Source organism: Orcinus orca, chromosome 13 (genome assembly GCF_937001465.1).
Source record: "Orcinus orca chromosome 13, mOrcOrc1.1, whole genome shotgun sequence".
Lineage (NCBI taxonomy): Eukaryota > Metazoa > Chordata > Mammalia > Artiodactyla > Delphinidae > Orcinus > Orcinus orca.
Window position 1 is genome coordinate 86,915,341 of NC_064571.1, and position 17,019 is coordinate 86,932,359.

General features: G+C 50.3%; 1 protein-coding gene across 11 annotated transcripts in view; it reads right to left on the reverse strand.

Moving 5' to 3' along the window:
* Window positions 1–17,019, reverse strand: part of RNF144A (ring finger protein 144A) — a 115,298-nt gene that overhangs the window by 11,816 nt on the left and 86,463 nt on the right. For 8 of the 11 annotated variants that reach the window (XM_033437506.2, XM_049695835.1, XM_049695834.1 and 5 more), the window contains 4 exons: window positions 14,799–14,903; window positions 14,601–14,661; window positions 8,706–8,913; window positions 4,510–4,660 (listed from right to left, as the gene is read on the reverse strand). In XM_033437506.2, coding sequence (XP_033293397.1) covers window positions 4,510–4,660; window positions 8,706–8,913; window positions 14,601–14,661; window positions 14,799–14,903 — 525 coding nt within the window. Of the gene's footprint in view, window positions 1–6; window positions 3,849–4,509; window positions 4,661–8,705; window positions 8,914–14,600; window positions 14,662–14,798; window positions 14,904–17,019 lie in introns of those variants that run through there. The other 3 variants (XM_033437507.2, XM_049695836.1, XM_033437508.2) reach the window with 2 other exon arrangements.

The following is a 17,019-nucleotide window of genomic DNA, read 5'->3' on the forward strand; positions in this document are numbered from 1 at the left end:
CTGAGAAGGAAGGGAAAGAACAGGGGTGGGTGGGACAGTCCTCTCTGTTCAGTGAATGAGTCCTGCCTGGTCCCAGTTTCTTTTTTTAAAGCTTTAATTGGGGATGTGAGAGAACGAGGACAACAGCAGAGGAAGAACGTACACCCAGAGGGAGCTGCTGCCACCCCAGGTCCCTGTGAGTCCCCGGGCTCTCCATCCTCCGTGGAGCGTCCCCGACAGACTGCTCACGGGCCACTAGAGGGAGCCCTGCTCCAGCTTCGGTCTCTGCTGCAGCCTGGCTCCCCCACCCCCACCCCCGCCGGGCTCAGGGACTCTGTGCTGATGCAGGACTTCTGTACAAGTAGGTCAGAGCCCCCTGCTGCTCCACGAGCTGCCCCCAGCCCTGGCTGTGCTTTACTCCCCACGAGTCTCTGCTTGTGCATCTTCCCGCCACCCTGGCAGGATTATTCCGGGATGCAATGACTTCCTTTATGTCTGGTCCATCCTCCTCGCCCTGAAAGTCCTTCCTCTCAGCTCAGACCAAGAAAATGTTCTCAGTACTCAAGAGGAGACCCACCCTCCACCTCGGACTGTCTAGAAGTGAGAGACAGCTCGAGGGAACATCCTGCCCACCCTACCACCTCCAGATGTCCTCACGTCCCACCTTCATCTCCAATCACCTTCCCCTGACAACCTTCACCAGACCGTCAGGTTCTTGGAGCCGGGACCCTGAGCTGATGTCAGCCTCTGTCACCACATCCCCGGCTCGGTGCGCGGCCCCCAAACCTCAGCGAGCAGCGACCGAGGAACAGGAGTGCGTTTTCTGGACAAAGCCCTCTGCTTCTCCATGTACAGGAGGCGCCATTTTCTCTCCTATCGTCCATGAAAAGGACCAGCTCAGTAAACAGCACAGAGAGAGGCTGACGCTGTTTGTTTACTTAACTGAGCCTGTAAACAGAGCCTCTTTCTGAGAAAAGGGGAAATAAGCACAGGGCCCAGCGTGTCTGAGGCGGGAAGTCACTCCTCTGAGGGCCGGGCAGAGCCGGGGGCGGTGGTGTCCTTTGGTCCTTAGCGGCCCCGCTGGGTGGTCCTCCAGGGAGACTCCAGTCTGATGATTTTATAGGTCGGCCTCGTGGAGCCTGAACACACGCTGGAGCATCAGGAAATCCTGGCTTTCTGGGGGTTGTGGTGAGGGCCCAGACTGCCACCCCCCGACTCACCCCCTGTCCTAGACCCTCATCTGTCCAAGGAAGCACAGGCGCGGGTGAACGCACGCCTCTTCTGGCTGGAGCTTGTCCTCTCTGGGGCCATTTCTGATGACTTCTGTCCACGGAGACTCTCTGTTCCTCGAACTCCTAATTCTGTTTTCTTTCACCCACACACCGCGGAGAGTCACGTCCCACTTTAAGCCTCATTTTCCCAGGCTGCCTCTCACGGCCTTGCTCTGTAGACTCCTAACAGCCTTTGGATTTGTTTTCTGAAACGCAAGCTGAGCTGCTCTGCGTGACCCAGCTGAAAAGTCTTCAGGGCGCTCGCCTGGCAAAGCTGGACAAACCCAGGGACTGCACGTTACAGTCCCTGGGGCCGCCTGGGGAAACGCGGATCCTGACTCTGGGTCGGGGGGTGGGGGGGTGTACCCAGGTCACAGATGCCCCACGTGGCCCTCATCAAGCTGCTGCTGGACCAGTGTTTGGGGGGCACGAGCCCCCGTGCCAGAAGTCCAGCTCTAGCTCGGCACGGAGACCCTGGTCACGTTCCCCGCCTCGGCCAGACACAGACCACGTACAGCCCACATCCTTCCTGACCACGTCCTGTCCTCTGGAGGTGACCCGTCTCCCACATTCTGCCCTCTGCCTGGTCAGCTAACTCCATAGCTGTGCCCACACCCCACTCCCACCCCAGACCCAGTGACCCGCCCTGGAGGGGCTGCTGGCGACTCCACACCAGCCGTCTTGTAGCACTGTGCTCACGAGGACCAGGTGCTACTAGGGGCTTCTCAGTCGGGAGGTCACCAGCCCCTCAAGGTCACGGATTTTGCCAGCGGCATCCTGGCAGCCCAGGCCTCCATGCGGAGTTGAGTTGCCAACACTCACGGCATGCTTCCTGAGCAAAACAAAAGCCTTCTCCCTAACAAAAGCACTCCAACATGCTTTTACAATATAAAAGTGATTTCATCGTGACTTTAAGTTCCTGGATGAAGCCCTTGGGTACACCCACCGCAGGGCCTGCCAGGAACCTAGGTGCGTGGTGAGAGTGAATGTTTCCCTTACATTGTTCAGAGAAGCCTCATCAAGCTTCTGGGTGGAAGCAGAAACAATGGTGCTGGCGAAAGAGAGCACGGTGGACCAGATGCTCGCAGATAACAGTGAATTCCTCAGAGCAGCTCCACCACGGAAGGTGTGAGACTTCCTGTCCTACTCTGGCTGACAGTGACTGGTCGTACCCAAGCTGTTGGGTCTTGGGGTCTGAAAGATCAGAGAGTGGATGCCAAGTCCGTTCCTCACTCCTTCGGTGCTTTGGGGAAAGATGGTTAACCTTCCTGGACTGCTTCTTAAGGTCAGGAAACAATCATTCCACGTCTCACAGAAGGAGTGCCCGTATGAAACAACAGGGCTGTGCAGCGCAAGTCACAGATAGGCTAACCTTCAGCCCACGTAAGCATCACTTCATAAATAGGGACCATTTACCACCAACTCCAAAAACGATAGAAGGCGAGCGGGTCCCTTCTGTCTGTAAGCGGTGAATGTTGGGCCCGCAGGGGCAGCAGAGAAGCAGTGCAGTCCTGGGCCTCACGGGTGAGGGCGGGGCCTGGCGGGGGGGCAGGGGCAAGGACGAGAATGGAAAGAATCACCCTAAGATGACTGATAACTCCGGGAGGTGTATGTGCCCAGGAGCCGGTGCTCGGAGAGGAAAATTCCCGAGAGGAGGGAAGGGGGCTGTGTAAGCCCCTCCTCCGTCTCGGAAGCTCTGCTGCTTCCAGACACACGTTCACACACTTGCCCTAAATCATGGCTACTGTCCTTGATTGACCACTGCAGAGCAGACCCCCTGTCCCTCAGGGTCTGTTTTCTGTGGTCACAGGGTCACTTTTCAGCAGCTCATCACCTACAGAGGAAAACAGGCCACCCTTGGCCCCAAGGACACTGACCTTCAAGGAGGAAATTGCCCTGTGCTACCTCTGTCCCTGGTCCGGGCAGAGTGAGGACACAACGGGGCCTCTGGCCGGCACGGACTGTGCTTTAGAGCCAAGTCAGATGGACACACAGACGGACAGAGAGGGTGTCTCTCCAGAGACCAGATCAGAGAGAGAATAGCTTTGGGCTCAAAGGGGACAGACCTCGGGGAGGTCACGGTAGCAGGGGAGGTCACAGCAGAAGCAATGCTCCCTCTGGAAATCTGTGTCTGTCCATTTCTAATACTTCCCCCAAAAAATCTACCAGGAGATTTGATAACATGAGGTAAAACTGGCATTTCATTTCCTTCCCCCTTTAGGAAAAGTTGATAAGGAATTGCAAATTGCAGGCCAGACTTTAGATAATATAACATAATTTAATAATCAGTTTTCAAAAAAAAGAAATACAGTAAAATGCAAATTACACATATATATATTATGTATAATACAGGGAGACTATATATAGCCTATATATGATATATAGAGACTATATATTTGGACTATATATATAATTGTATATATAATAAATAAAGAAACTATACACATAAAGCCTCTGACGGCCCTGAAGACTTTTTAGTGCTTCAGACGTCATTCCAAACAGCAGAGACAGCGCAGGGCACACTGGGGAGACGGTGGCCGTATGAGGCCAGAAACTGCCATCCTGCCAGACGGCAGAAGGTCTGTATGTTCTTCTGCCCTGCAGGTGACACGAGTGTCACTAAAGTAACTGCCCCGCGCCCAGCATCCGCGGTCCCCTGCCTCCATCATCCTTGCTATTCCAGTAACGGCCCCTGCTATGGACTGTTTGCATTCCCCAAAATCCCTGTGTTGAAGCCCTGACCTGCAGTGTGATGGTGTTTGGAGGTGGGGCTGCTGGGAGGTGTTTAGGTTCAGAGGAGGTCATGAGGCTGTGGCCCCCATGATGGGATTCGTGTCCTTATAGGAAGAGGAAGAGAGTCCAGAGCTCCCTCTCTCTGCCAGGTGAGGCCACAGCGGAGGCGGCCGTCTGTACACCAGGAAGCGGCTCCAGAACCTGAGGACGCCGGCGCTGATCTCAGACGCCCAGCATCCAGCACGGAGAGACCAACGTCTGTTGTTTCAGCTCCCCGATGTGGGGAGATGCTGAGATCCTACCCACCCCTTTAACACCCAGGCTGAACCCCAGTCTGAGCTGACCCTTCGCTCCCAGGGCTCCTGCACAAACTCCCATCTGGATACCTGGGATACCACTGCATCCAGGGAGCTCACATTACCATAAATACGCACAGAGAAAACGCCTGACAGTGTAACTTCAGTGAAGCGGCTAGCGCACGCCTCCGGCTTCAGCCTGACCCCCAAAGCCCCCGCCGTGTACTCACGTCCAGGGACTCGAGGCAGTACCAGCAGAAGGCGTGCTTGCAGTTCTTACACATCATCTGTGCGCACCCTTCATCCCGCTCGATGTAGACCTTGCACTTGGGGCAGCGTTTGATGGGCGCGTCGTCCTCCTCCAGTTGGAAAGTGGAGCTGCTGAGGGAGAAGCTGCATCAGGGCTGTGCTCAGAGGGCCAGAGGGCCAGGAGACACCTGCCAGCACAGGTTAACGCTGGAAGCACTAGCTCAACTAGAGGGACTGAGGTCACCTGTGAAATATGTTGAAACCAAAGAGACTCGAACTCTGGAAAACAATCACCGAAAAACGGTGAAGCAGCCAGTTTGACTTGGGGGAAGAAAAAGCAAGATCAGCACATGCCTAAATTTAGACGCGCACAGACAAACCAAAGAAACTAGGGCAAAAGGCTTAGAATGGACGTCTCTGAGCAATGGGATTATGGTCGAATTTGATGCCCTTATTCATATAATTGTACACTTTCCGAAGGGTTGAAAACACACGGTATGTTCTTTGCCATTATCAGAAAAACATATTAAAACACACACACATACACACTAATCGCTTATTAAGATCTACTTGGCTTGTCTGTACAAAACTGTTTTCCTGAGAGGTCTGAGCAGGCCCACAGGGGTGAGTATGGTGGCATTTAAGCTTGGGGTCAAGTGCAGCTCATCTGCACACCGGCTGGGTGGCAACCTCTCAGAGGCCCAGCCTTCTGGTCAGTGTGAGTGTGACAGATGGGGTTATGCATGTGTGAAGGGCAAAGGGCAGTGCAGGCCTGTGTGAAGTGCCCAGTAAATGGCAGCAATGATTCTATGCTGTTCATAAAAAGACAGCCTAGGTATCTTTTTAGGTTGACTGTAGAACGATGTCCATCCCATGCTATTCATCTTAAAAGACAGCTAAAAATATGGAATCACCTGGAAAAAGAAGCCACCAAGGTCAGTCATCGCTGATTATGGGGCACGTACTGCTTGAACTCACTGCAGCTACTCAACGTCACCAGGAGAAAAATGACTTCCCATTGGGATGAGCAGCCTTTTCAGAACCTAATGCATTCGTGAGTATAAATTCACTGCAAGTGAGCAAATTCTGGCATCCTGAGTAAATTCTGGCTGAAGGATCTTCCATAAGCATCATAGTGAATGTCAGCCCTAATTATGTCATCACTTTACACGGTTGTCTGAGGATCAGTGAGCTTCCAAACAATTGCAGTCTCAGGGTTTTCCTAAGCTCGAGGCTCCTACACCGTGGGGCACGTGCCCCAGCTTAATAGCTTCTTGTTTCGTTCACTAGTACAAGGTGACCAGGTAAGACGACCTGGAAGGAAGCAGTATGTCCTCATAGTCAGGGGGTCTGGAGACAGACATGCAAGCCCTAGCTGGGCTGTGTACGTACTATCAGTCTCCACGTCTGCAGACATGAGGCGAACTGCATCCGTCTCAGAGCGGGTGATGAAGATGTAAAGAGTTTCTCTGTGCTGAGCACATAGAACCCAGCACGTATATAGTAATCACTCAATAAATGCTAGTTGTTAGTAATACTATCACTGAAAGATAATACAACTGTAGCTCAAATTCATCTCTAATTTAACAGCAAACTGCGGACCAGCCTGGCTGCACAGAATGAGATTTACAATGAAGCAGGGCTGTCATAACACGTGCAGGTACCTCCATGGGGATGGGCAGGGGCCAGCCATGCACAGACGCTAGCTGCCTCCTTCTGGAATGAGCTTGATTTCTAACAAAGGCCAAAAGTCAGGAGGTACCAAGTCCCGTGACTAAGGTTGACTATCAGGTTAGAAAACGTTGTTTTGATTTGAAAGCCAGGTGTGACCTTAAAATAATGAAACCAATTTTCTCATGTGACTCATAAACTAATTTTGAAGGAAATGCCATGAACAGAGGCCACGTTAGTGGAGAGTGGAAAGCGCCTCTCAGGGAGACTTTTCAAGCAGAAACAGTTAAAATATGTAAGTTCTGGTGCATTGCGGCATGGAAATTATACGGTATAGACAACAGTTTTCAAACATTTTCTGGTACCTTAATTATATTTAAAATGATTATTAGTAACAACTACTACTATACACTCAAACTTGTGAAGGCAGGTAGGAGTCTTTTGACAGTTTCATCACAATTTACGTGGTCTAATGTCTTTAAGGGGCAAACACACAACATAAATGAGTGGGGCTTGTCAGGTGGTGGGTGGGAATGGGGGTTAAAGGAAGATTTAACTTAAAGGAAAAAAAAGTCTGTTATATGAAAATAACCGAGCATGTCCTCAGTTATAAATGGTAGTTGACAGTCAGCCCAGGGGCCAGGGAGACAAGAGGGAGTGGTGAGGACTGTGGCAAAGTAAAGATGCCAGAAACCCCAGATAAAGAAGGGGTTGCTGCCCAGCTCCAGACACCTGTCTCCTGGTGGGGATGGAGTTCCATGTGGCTGGATAAGCCAGAAAGTCAGATTTTTTGGGGGTAAAATCTTTGTTTTTTATATTTTCACAAAATGAGATTTGTGAGTTCTTATTCAAATTGCCCTTGTGTCAGTTTCTTAGGTGGCACAACCTGATTTTTTTTTTTCATTTTGTTTGTTCTTGTCCTTTCTAAGGTATATCACGGATGATTTAATATACACGTATGTTGTGCCACCGTGACATAATTGCAGTCTTTGGGCAATGACCTCCATGAAATCAGAGCACCACAGATGAAGAAATACTAAGTCGTCAGGCTCCCACCACCCACCACCCACCACCCTCCACCTTAAGGAGGTTTTATGGATCCCTTCTCCATCCCTCCCAAGAGCAGGACACCGGCTCTTCCTGACTCCTGGTTTCGCTGGTTCTTGGAAGGGAGGAGCCCCTCACTCACTAAGCGGGGCCTTCTCTTAAATAGTCACCCGACTGCTTCACGAGGGTACAGCCCCGCCTGCCCTCTACCTGCTTCTTCCCCAGCCTGGAAATCCAGCTCTCCCGGTTATGTGTAATCTGTCACACTCGCAGTGTGGCTCTCCTCACAAAATTATGAAGGATCAAGACCCTAAGTATAAGTTAAGTGTTTCGGCGCCTGCCGTATGCCAAGATGTGGGGTGACAACGCCCAAACACACACAAGAGCTCAGCCTAGTGGAGGGACTGGCCACATAAACAGATGAACTAACAGCCAACAAGGCTGGTGCTGTCATCAATGCAAACGATCTCCAGCGGGGGCACAGAGGATGGGTCTCCAACCCTGCCCCGGGAACTGGGAAGCTTGACAAAAGAGGGGACATAAGCCATGTCCTCGAGGGTGGCAAGGAGTCCCCAGGGGAAGCAGGAGGGCAGAGAAGGGACATTCCAGGCACAGCGCAGAGGTGCAGTCGGCAGGGGACAGGAGTGTGTCCGGCGTCGCCATGAGGGTCCCTGGGCAGGTCGAGCTGTGGTGAGAGGGGCGGGGGCAGCAGATGGGGACAGAGGAAGACAGGCTGGTGACACCTTCAGGTGGATGGTGAGATTTACTCCACCAGGAACTGGCCTCAACAGGCGCTGGGCCACCTCTATCTGATTGAACCAGATGCCACTGCAGATACTGGAGGACAAAACAGCTGAATACGATCAGTTTCTATGCTTCAACCTACTAAATTTCAAGGTACACAGAGTGATGCTGTGGTGTCCACCTGGCCATCCAGGCTGAGGGTCTGGCGGGGGACGGGAGGGCAAAACCGCTATAGTGGTTTACCGCAGCCTTCCTGCCAAGGCCCCCATTTCAGGGACATGTGGCCCCCTTGGCCTCAGGCACCAGGAGCCTGTATTTGGTGATCCTTCTGGTGTTTCTAACCACTGCCCCCTCTCGTTTCTGCTCCCGCACCCCCATTTCGGATCATCTTCAGCACAATGGAGTCTTGGCAAAACTTCAGGTTATCACAGGACTTAAAACCCTGCCTAGTAACTGACTGTTCATACGTTTGCCTTTCTGGATGGGCAGAGTGTACTCTGTTTCTTATGCAACTTTATATTTCCAGAGGCTGGCACAGTGCCAGGCACATAATCAGTTCTCAAAATTTAATAATAAACAAATCCAGGTCTGAATGAGACCCAAGAGAAGACTGACCTTGGAGACTGACCGGGGTGCAGCCCTGTCCTCCCCAGAGGCACATTGAAGGAGAAGCCTGATTCCTTCTCCTGGCCTGCAGTCTGTGCCCCGAGCGTACCTGGTCTCCCCGGGAAGGAAGGTGATGGGCATGGTCTCTGGGCAGCCCTGGCCAGGGTGCCAGCTGGCTTTGCAGGCGGAGCAGAATTCCGTGTCGCAGGCTTTGCACTGCACCAGCTGCGGGGTCTGCAGCCCCATCTCCTGGAGCTGGCACACAGCCTGGCAGGTGGACGCCGGGCACCAAGTCCGACAGGGGTCCAGGAGCACCTCTGGCACAGGGAATAAAAACGGGCAAGTCAAACGCCGCAGGACCAAGGATCTGGCGGGGCTTCGGACTGATGGACACGGACTTCACGTGTTTAAGGGAGAAAAGGAAATCAAGGTCAGACATAACATCCCCTTCACGATCCGGGACCCATCTGGCTCTACCTCCTCCCCCGCAGCCACTCCCCATTTCCCACTCCACTCACGTGGGGGACAGCAGATCCCCAAGTACCCCCAGAGTCCTCGTGGCTCAGGGGCCCCTACATCCTGGAAGCCTTGTGGTCCGGGGACCACGTGTTGCTCGCTGCCCGCCTGCCCTGGGACGTAGCTTCGTGGAGTCAGGACCGTCCTTCAGGCTCATAGCCTCACAACCTAGCCCAGTGTGGGGCGTGCATCGGGCATCCCCAAATACTGGTTAAGGATGGAAGGAAAAGAGGGAAGGGCGATGGCTGATTCTTCTTCCCATCGAAGGTCAGACCTCTGACTTATGACTATCTCCCTCCCAAGTTCAAAGCTAAGCCCTGAGCTAAGGACTGTATGAAATTCACTCTTCAACAGCAGGCTTTCCCTCTGAAGTGGAGCCCACGTCACTAAAAAGCCTGATTTGATGAAATCAGTCAGGAAGTTGATTTTGAAAAACAGAACACCACAACCCTCCCATTCCTTCACATCTGCTTTCATATCTCGCATTTCTTTAAATAACGGTCCCGAGCTGTCCTTCACGTGAGCCTGGTTACTGGTTCCTTGGACCCTTTGTCCAGTGTGACTGGACTCTCAATGCAGGCCAGCGGGAGGGAGAGCTGGGCAGGAACCCACACGGATGCTGATGCAAGGCCAAAACGCCGCGAGGGAGGCCAGAGGATTCCAGGGTGTGTTCAAAGGCCTCCAAGTCAGCCACTGAGGGTCGCTCTTGAGAAGGAACGGACTGCATTGTGCTGGAAGCAGTGAAAGGCGCTTGCAGCCTTCTCGGCCATGTGACCAGCGACGGCCAGGGTGGGTGGGTTCACCCACATGAGAGACAGGATTTGTAGTCACTGGGAACTCCAACAGGCTGGGGCTGTCATGAGCTGCAGGCGTCCGGGCCTCACCTCAACAGGCCACCCGTGTGTTTGCCATGCTCCCCAATCAAATGCGGATTCAGCCCGCCATGAATGAGCTCCTGTCAGGTACAACTGGACTAAAACCCATCTCACCACCAATCCGGGGGCCACCAGTAAGCATTTCAGTCTTGGAGGGCCATGAGGTCTCCATCCAACTACTCAGCTCTGTGGTAGCACAAAGGCATCTGTGCTGGCCCGTAAACGAGTGTTCCAATAGAACCTGATTTACAACCCCAAGCCAGGGGCCGTACTAATTTGGCCCACTGGCCATGGCTGGCCGACTCCTAACCTAATCTAACTTTTTTTAAAAGGTGAATTAATCAACAGCACAAAAGTATCAAATTGGTAGGTCTGGCAGAAGCTTTAGAAGACTTGCTAATACAGAGGAACACCTGCATTCAGGAAAATGTGATACTTTTTAATTGTTTTTCTTTATAATAAGGTAAAACCTTCCTGATGCGCCTAATAGTGAGCGAAGGAGTAAAGTTCGCTCTTGTCACGATGAGTTGAGAGTGGGGGCTTTTCTAAGACTGTCTCTGGCTGTCCGATCCGAGGCAGTGGTTTTCTGGGAAAACGCACGTGTGTGGGGCAGCGGCCTGCAGGCCCCTGGGCTGAGGAGGCAGGAGGAAGGCGGAGGGAGGGATGCAGAGGCGGCCTGGGGCACCGGGGGAAACACCAAAGGCCGCTGCCCCAGGGTCCTGTGCCTTTTAGCAGGCGGCCCTCCCCCTCCGTCATCTGGAATTTCTCTAAGAGCTCTGCCTCCGGTACTGGTGTGCTGGTGGGTGAGCCAGGGTTTGCCGCACCTACGTCACGGGGCCCCTATGTGCCCGGCCCCCGAGGGCAGTGCTGCGGGATGTGCGCGCTCGGCCTTCCAACAGCTGGACACGGGCAGGTACGACCTCAGCGGGGTCTGTTTCCCTGCCAACTTGGCAAGGTGTTTAGTGCTGTTGCCCCTAAAGGGGCAACACTGTCCAGTTTAGACCCTTCCAGTTCCCACCGCTCCCCGCGTCTGCTCTGAGGAGCCTGTGACATCAGGAGGGGACCAGCAGAATCTCTGCCTGCATCTCACGGCAGAGCGCCATCTTCCGTCCACTCCTCTTAGACGGCACGCGTGGCTGCCAGCGGGTGGGGGGGGGGCGGGGGGAGCTTTTCATGAAAGGCCCAATTATATCATGCAGCGCACAGCAGAGGAGACCCAGTTAGGGTTTCCATGGTAACGACTTCAACTGTGCAACCTGGGTCCTTATGGCACCGCCCATCCCTATGGGAGAGACTCCCTGTGGGAGATGTGGAGGGCAAACACTCTGCCCCATGGATCTGCTAGCTCAGAACACCCTTCTGTCGTGCGCCCGGCACACATGCCCCTGTGGGCACAGCCTGGGCTCCTCTCTCAGACGTCTATTAGAATTCTACATCATCACCCCGCTGCTGGAGTCTGCCTGCTGGTTGTACAAGATGGGATGCAATCAACAGGAAAATCCACACCGGGCAACAGCAGAGGTTTTCTTTCCAGGATGTGTATATACACACATATCTATGTCTGTCTATCTACCTATGTATTACATATATATGTTATACTATACATTAGATACATTATATCATATGATATAACTATTATAAATATTGTATCTTTTATATATATATACATATTTGTATATATTTTCACACAAGGCAAGTAGTGTATTTTCTTGCACACTAGAAGAAACTCATCTTAACTCCCATCTCCCAAAGGTATATTCATAATAGATTAATGAAGCAGTTCCCTAACAGCTCTACTTATCAAAAAGCCCAACTCTTTTAAAAGATGTTTTTCTTTCCTTTTTTTTTTTTAACATCTTTATTGGAGTATAATTGCTTTACAATGGTGTGTTAGTTTCTGCTGTATAACAAAGTGAATCAGCTATACATATACATACATCTCTATATCCCCTCCCTCCCACCCTCCCTATTCCACCCCTCTAGGTGGTCACAAAGCACGAGCTGATCTCCCTGTGCTATGCGGCTGCTTCCCACTAGCTATCCATTTTACATTTGGTAGTGTATATATGTCCATGCCACTCTCTCACTTCGTCCCAGCTTACCCTTCCCCCTCCCTGTGTCCTCAAGTCCATTCTCTGCATCTGCATCTTTATTCCTGTCCTGTCCCTAAGTTCTACAGAACCATTTTTTTTTTTTTTTAGATTCCATATATATGAGTTAGCATACGGTATTTGTTTTTCTCTTTCTGACTTACTTCACTCTGTATGACAGACTCTAGGTCCGTCCACCTCACTACAAATAACTCAATTTTGTTTCTTTTTATGGCTGAGTAATATTCCATTGTACCTATGTGCCACATAAAGATGTTTTTCTTTCTTAAACACAGCTGTCCTTTGAGAAGCACACTGTGAAGGGCCCAGCATCCCCACTCATACTGGTCCATTCTCACTGCCCTGGATATATAAACAAATGCCTGCAGTGTGGTGTGCTCGGTGCCCAAATAGGAGCTCGTGTGTAGTCCAGTGGGGCCTGCAGGCAAGGGCGATGGACATTCCCTGGAAGCTTGTTTGTTCCCAGCCTTGGGGGTCTTCCAGTTGGGAGAGTAGGTGCTCAGAAAGCACCTCACAGCCTCCCTCCTGGCTTCCTGCTTCCCAAGGACCTGTCTGGAGGAGTGGGGAAACTCAGACTGAAATCAAGGCTCTGATATAAGATGAGATGTGCAAAGTTCACAGGAAGACAGTGTTTGAAACTTTAACCATAGGACTTTTTAGTAACTAACGGTTGTCAGAAAATCATGGCAACTGTCACTTTTAATCCAGTCACCATCCTCATTTGAAAACGAATTTCAAAGGGAGGGAGTACGTTGAAACTTGCTCACTGATCCTGTCTCAGAATTTACTCAGTGACCAGCTATAATCAAGAGCTGTATTTTATTAGCCCTAACATTTTAACATTTCATTCAGACCGGTCTCTGGTCCTATTAAGTCCGAGTCCTTTTTGTGTGTTTTGCTGCTTTGAACGTAATGCTAGAAAAATGTTTTAAAGTGATGGGTTTGAGAGATATTTTTTTAACCTAAGTCGAGTTGGGTTCATTATTATGCAAAGGAAAAAAAAAATCTTTGACTAAGCTAAAGTTCGGAAGAAATAACACAGTTAAAATTATTATGTAGGAATATTTACCCAGCTGCGTTTTTAAATTCAATGTCATAGAAAGTTCATTTTCTTGTAACCCAAGTAACTGCCACTTTCTGTCAAGATTCCCACTGGAAAATGTTTTCAGAAGACGCTCAAAGTCTCAGAAATCCAACTTAATTTTATTGCTCCACATACTGACTTTTGTATCACATGGCATTATATTTAAGCTATAAACTGCCCCAAACCAAACAATATATGGCATTTGAATAAATAAACTCTTGAAAACAAATTTCAATGCCATCAAAAATCCTGTTTGATTTTTTTTAGGTTGGCCACACATTACCTTTTTTTTTCGTTTCTTGAGAAGTGAGCCTCAAGAGGAAATGCAGCTATCTTTAGCAGTTCTTTAAAAAAAAAAAAAAAGAAAACTTTCCACATTCAGCTAAACTAAGAGTCTCTGGACACTTTACTCTAGTCTATTCCGCATTCCATTCCCATCCTGATGGTGTTTTCCTGTAAACACGCCACCCAGGGTTTCATCTCTCATAAATGCCTGATCCAGGCAAGGACCGAGAACCAGTCCAGGAAGAGCGGGGAGCAAACTTCAGTGCTCACAAACTGAGCTGAAAATTTTACAGTCCGGATGCAGCATCTTCACGATAAAGTTTTACCTACAGAGCGTCTTCTACCCATGTCTTATTCTGCTCCTTTTCAGATGAGCCCAAGGTCCAGAATATATATGAAAACGAGGCCAAACAGAATCCACAGACTCTTCAAAATACCATGTTATGATCCTGAAGTATTTCAGACAGCAAAGAGAAAGACCCATCCCGGACGCTCAGCGTGTCTGAACTCTGCAGCGGCCCGGCTCCAGCCAGCAGGGCTGGGCAGGGCACTGCGGGGGACCTGGTCCACACCCCACCCCACTACCCACCAGAGATGGAAATCAGGGCACGTCAGTGAGTCTCTGTGGGTGTCAGGTTAACAGACAACTTTGTCGGGCTGTTGGGAGACTTGGTGAACTAAGGACTCAGCACCCACTGGTCCCAGCGTGCATGACGCAGCCTGTGAAGGCGACGGACATGTGTGCGGTCAGGATGGCGAGCGCCACGATTCCACCCTGCGTGACCTCGGGACTTGCTTCCAGGCCTTTGTATCTCTTAAATTCTCCGGAGGTCAAAGAATTAGTTCTCAGACTGTTAGGCCCCACGAGGGTCTCTTTAAACTACCCCCCAAATCCCAACCCCCTAGAAGCAAGCTGTGGTTCACGAATCTTTCCTGTCCTAACGAGATCCCCAACAGAGGCCTTCCAGCTGTGAGCTCTGCAGAGAATTCAAACGACAGCCGAACTTTAGAAGTCTAATTTACATCCATGTTTTCACTTCTGCTGTAGCCAAGTGATCTATAATCACAATCACCCAAAGCACTCCCCGAAGTTACCCGGATTCTGTCACGGGCTACGACACTGGCGCACCTACCTCTTTCAAATTGTAGCTTTTTGTATTTTTGCATGATTTCAGCTGCAACCATACACTCAATCTAAGGGAAAAAAGAAAAAGGAGTATAACAATCTGAGGGCTAGACTACAATGCCAGGTCAGCCTAGACAGAACCCATAACCCCCGATCCGCTGAGGAGCCCAGGCTCGTGCACCCCAGTTTTCCCAGCTGAACGTGCCTCGTTCTCCTGTAGGTGGCCCTGTTTGGGGCAGGCAGCATCAGGGCAGCTAATTGCAGTTTCTAATCCTTCTTTGATCAAGAGTTCCACATACTGTTTCAGGCACTGAAAAAAAGAAAAAACAAAACAGAGAAATATCTGTAAACATCTTTACTTCCCTAAGGCTGAAGGAGCAGTGAGGCATTAAAAAAAAAAAAAAAGGGCAAATCAAGAACATTGTTCCAATGCGTTTTTTTGTATATTTGCTGTGTAGCCATAGCAACGACCAAATTAGGGGTTGTATTCACTCAACAAATATTTGCGTGGTACCTCTTCTGCACCGGGACTAGGGATGCGGGCTGGACCCCTGGGCCCGACCTCGGCAACCACCATGTCAGTGCGCCCAGGGCAGGAGCAGAGGCATCGAGGGAAGCAGGGAAGCCGCGTCCCTCAGACACACATCAGACGTCAGGCGCCATGCTCAGTCCCCTATATTCCATTGTTTCACGTGCTCCTTAGAATATTCTCGCAGGAAAGGTGTGACCATGTCATCACTTGGGTGTGAACACTGAGTCACCAAAGAAGGAACTGCCAGCTTACCCAGACAGCAAGGGCAGAGCCCAGATTCCAAGCCAGCCTCGCCTGCCTCTAAGTCGCCCCTGCACCCCACACCCAGAACCCAGGTATGGCTGCCCATCCTCCTTCAGGGACCCCTTACTTACTGGGCAATTACTTGCTACCACCTTCCGCTACTTGGCAGTCTGGCTGGACATCTGAAGTAAGTCAGAAAAATCAGTGAGGGACACAAAGCAAAGTTCATACCAAAGTGAGGAGGCCTTTCCCAATGCCAGTTTACTCTTGCTTCACTGTCTGCTAGTCGTAAAAATCCAATACTCCCTTAAAAAGCCTTTGTAAACAACAAGTAGAAGAAAGGTCATGACCTTCCCTAGTTGCAAGCTCACTACCATTTGTGACTGAGACAAACATTGAAGCGCTTACATCAGAACTCAAAGAGCATGGGAAACCAGACCTTTCAGTGAAGGGACAACAAAGCACAATATCTCACCAGCGTCTCCAAACCTCCTTTCGGTCACAGCCCAGTGTAATACTGGGGCTCATAATTCCACCACCACTACACTATTATAATAACACTATTACGTGTCACAGCGATTCATCAAGAAAAGCGCATGAACTGTTGGTGGGAATGTAAATTGATACAGCCACTATGGAGAACAGTATGGAGGCTCCTTAAAAAACTAAAAATAGAACTACCATAGGACCCAGCAATCCCACTACTGGCATATACCCAGAAAAAAACATAATTCAAAAAGACACATGCAGGGGCTTCCCTGGTGACGCAGTGGTTGAGAGTCCGCCTGCTGATGCAGGGCACACGGGTTCGTGCCCCAGTCCGGGAAGATCCCACGGGCCGCAGAGCGGCTGGGCCCGTGAGCCATGGCCGCTGAGCCTGCGAGTCCGGAGCCTGTGCTCCGCAACGGGAGGGGCCACAACAGTGAGAGGCCCGCGTACCGCAAAAAAAAAAAAAAGATACATGCACCCCAATGTTCACTGCAGCACTATTTACAATAGCCAGGTCATGGAAGCAACCTAAATGCCCAACGACAGACAAATGGATAAAGAAGATGTGGTGCATATATACAATGGAATATAACTCAGCCATAAAAAGGAACGAAATTGGGTCATTTGTAGAGACATGGATGGACCTAGAGACTGTCATACAGAGTGAAGTACGTCAGAAAGAGAAAAACAAATATCGTATATTCACGCATATTTGTGGAACCTAGAAAAAAGGTACAGATGAACCTGTTTGCAGGGCAGAAATCGAGACACAGATGTAGAGAACAAATGTATGGACACCAAGCGGGGGAAGTGGCAGGGGGTGTGGTGATGGGATGCATTGGGCGATTGGGATTGACATGTATACACTGATGTGTATAAAATTGATGACTAATAAGAACCTGCTGTATAAAAAAATAAATAAAATAAAATTCAAAGATTCAAAAAAAAAAAAAAAAGGAAAGCACATAAGCTGTTTCCTAAGCCTCTTCCTCCCCCCCGCAAAATGTCTAATCCATTTCATTATAAGAATGCATGGTTCCTAGGAACAGATGGGCCTAAAATCAGATCCAGCTGCACCTTCCAGTGGTTCTGTGCTTTGAACAAGTCTGCCTCTCTACCAGCCTCATTTTCTGGATCTGCATTTTAGGGTGGTTCAGCCTAC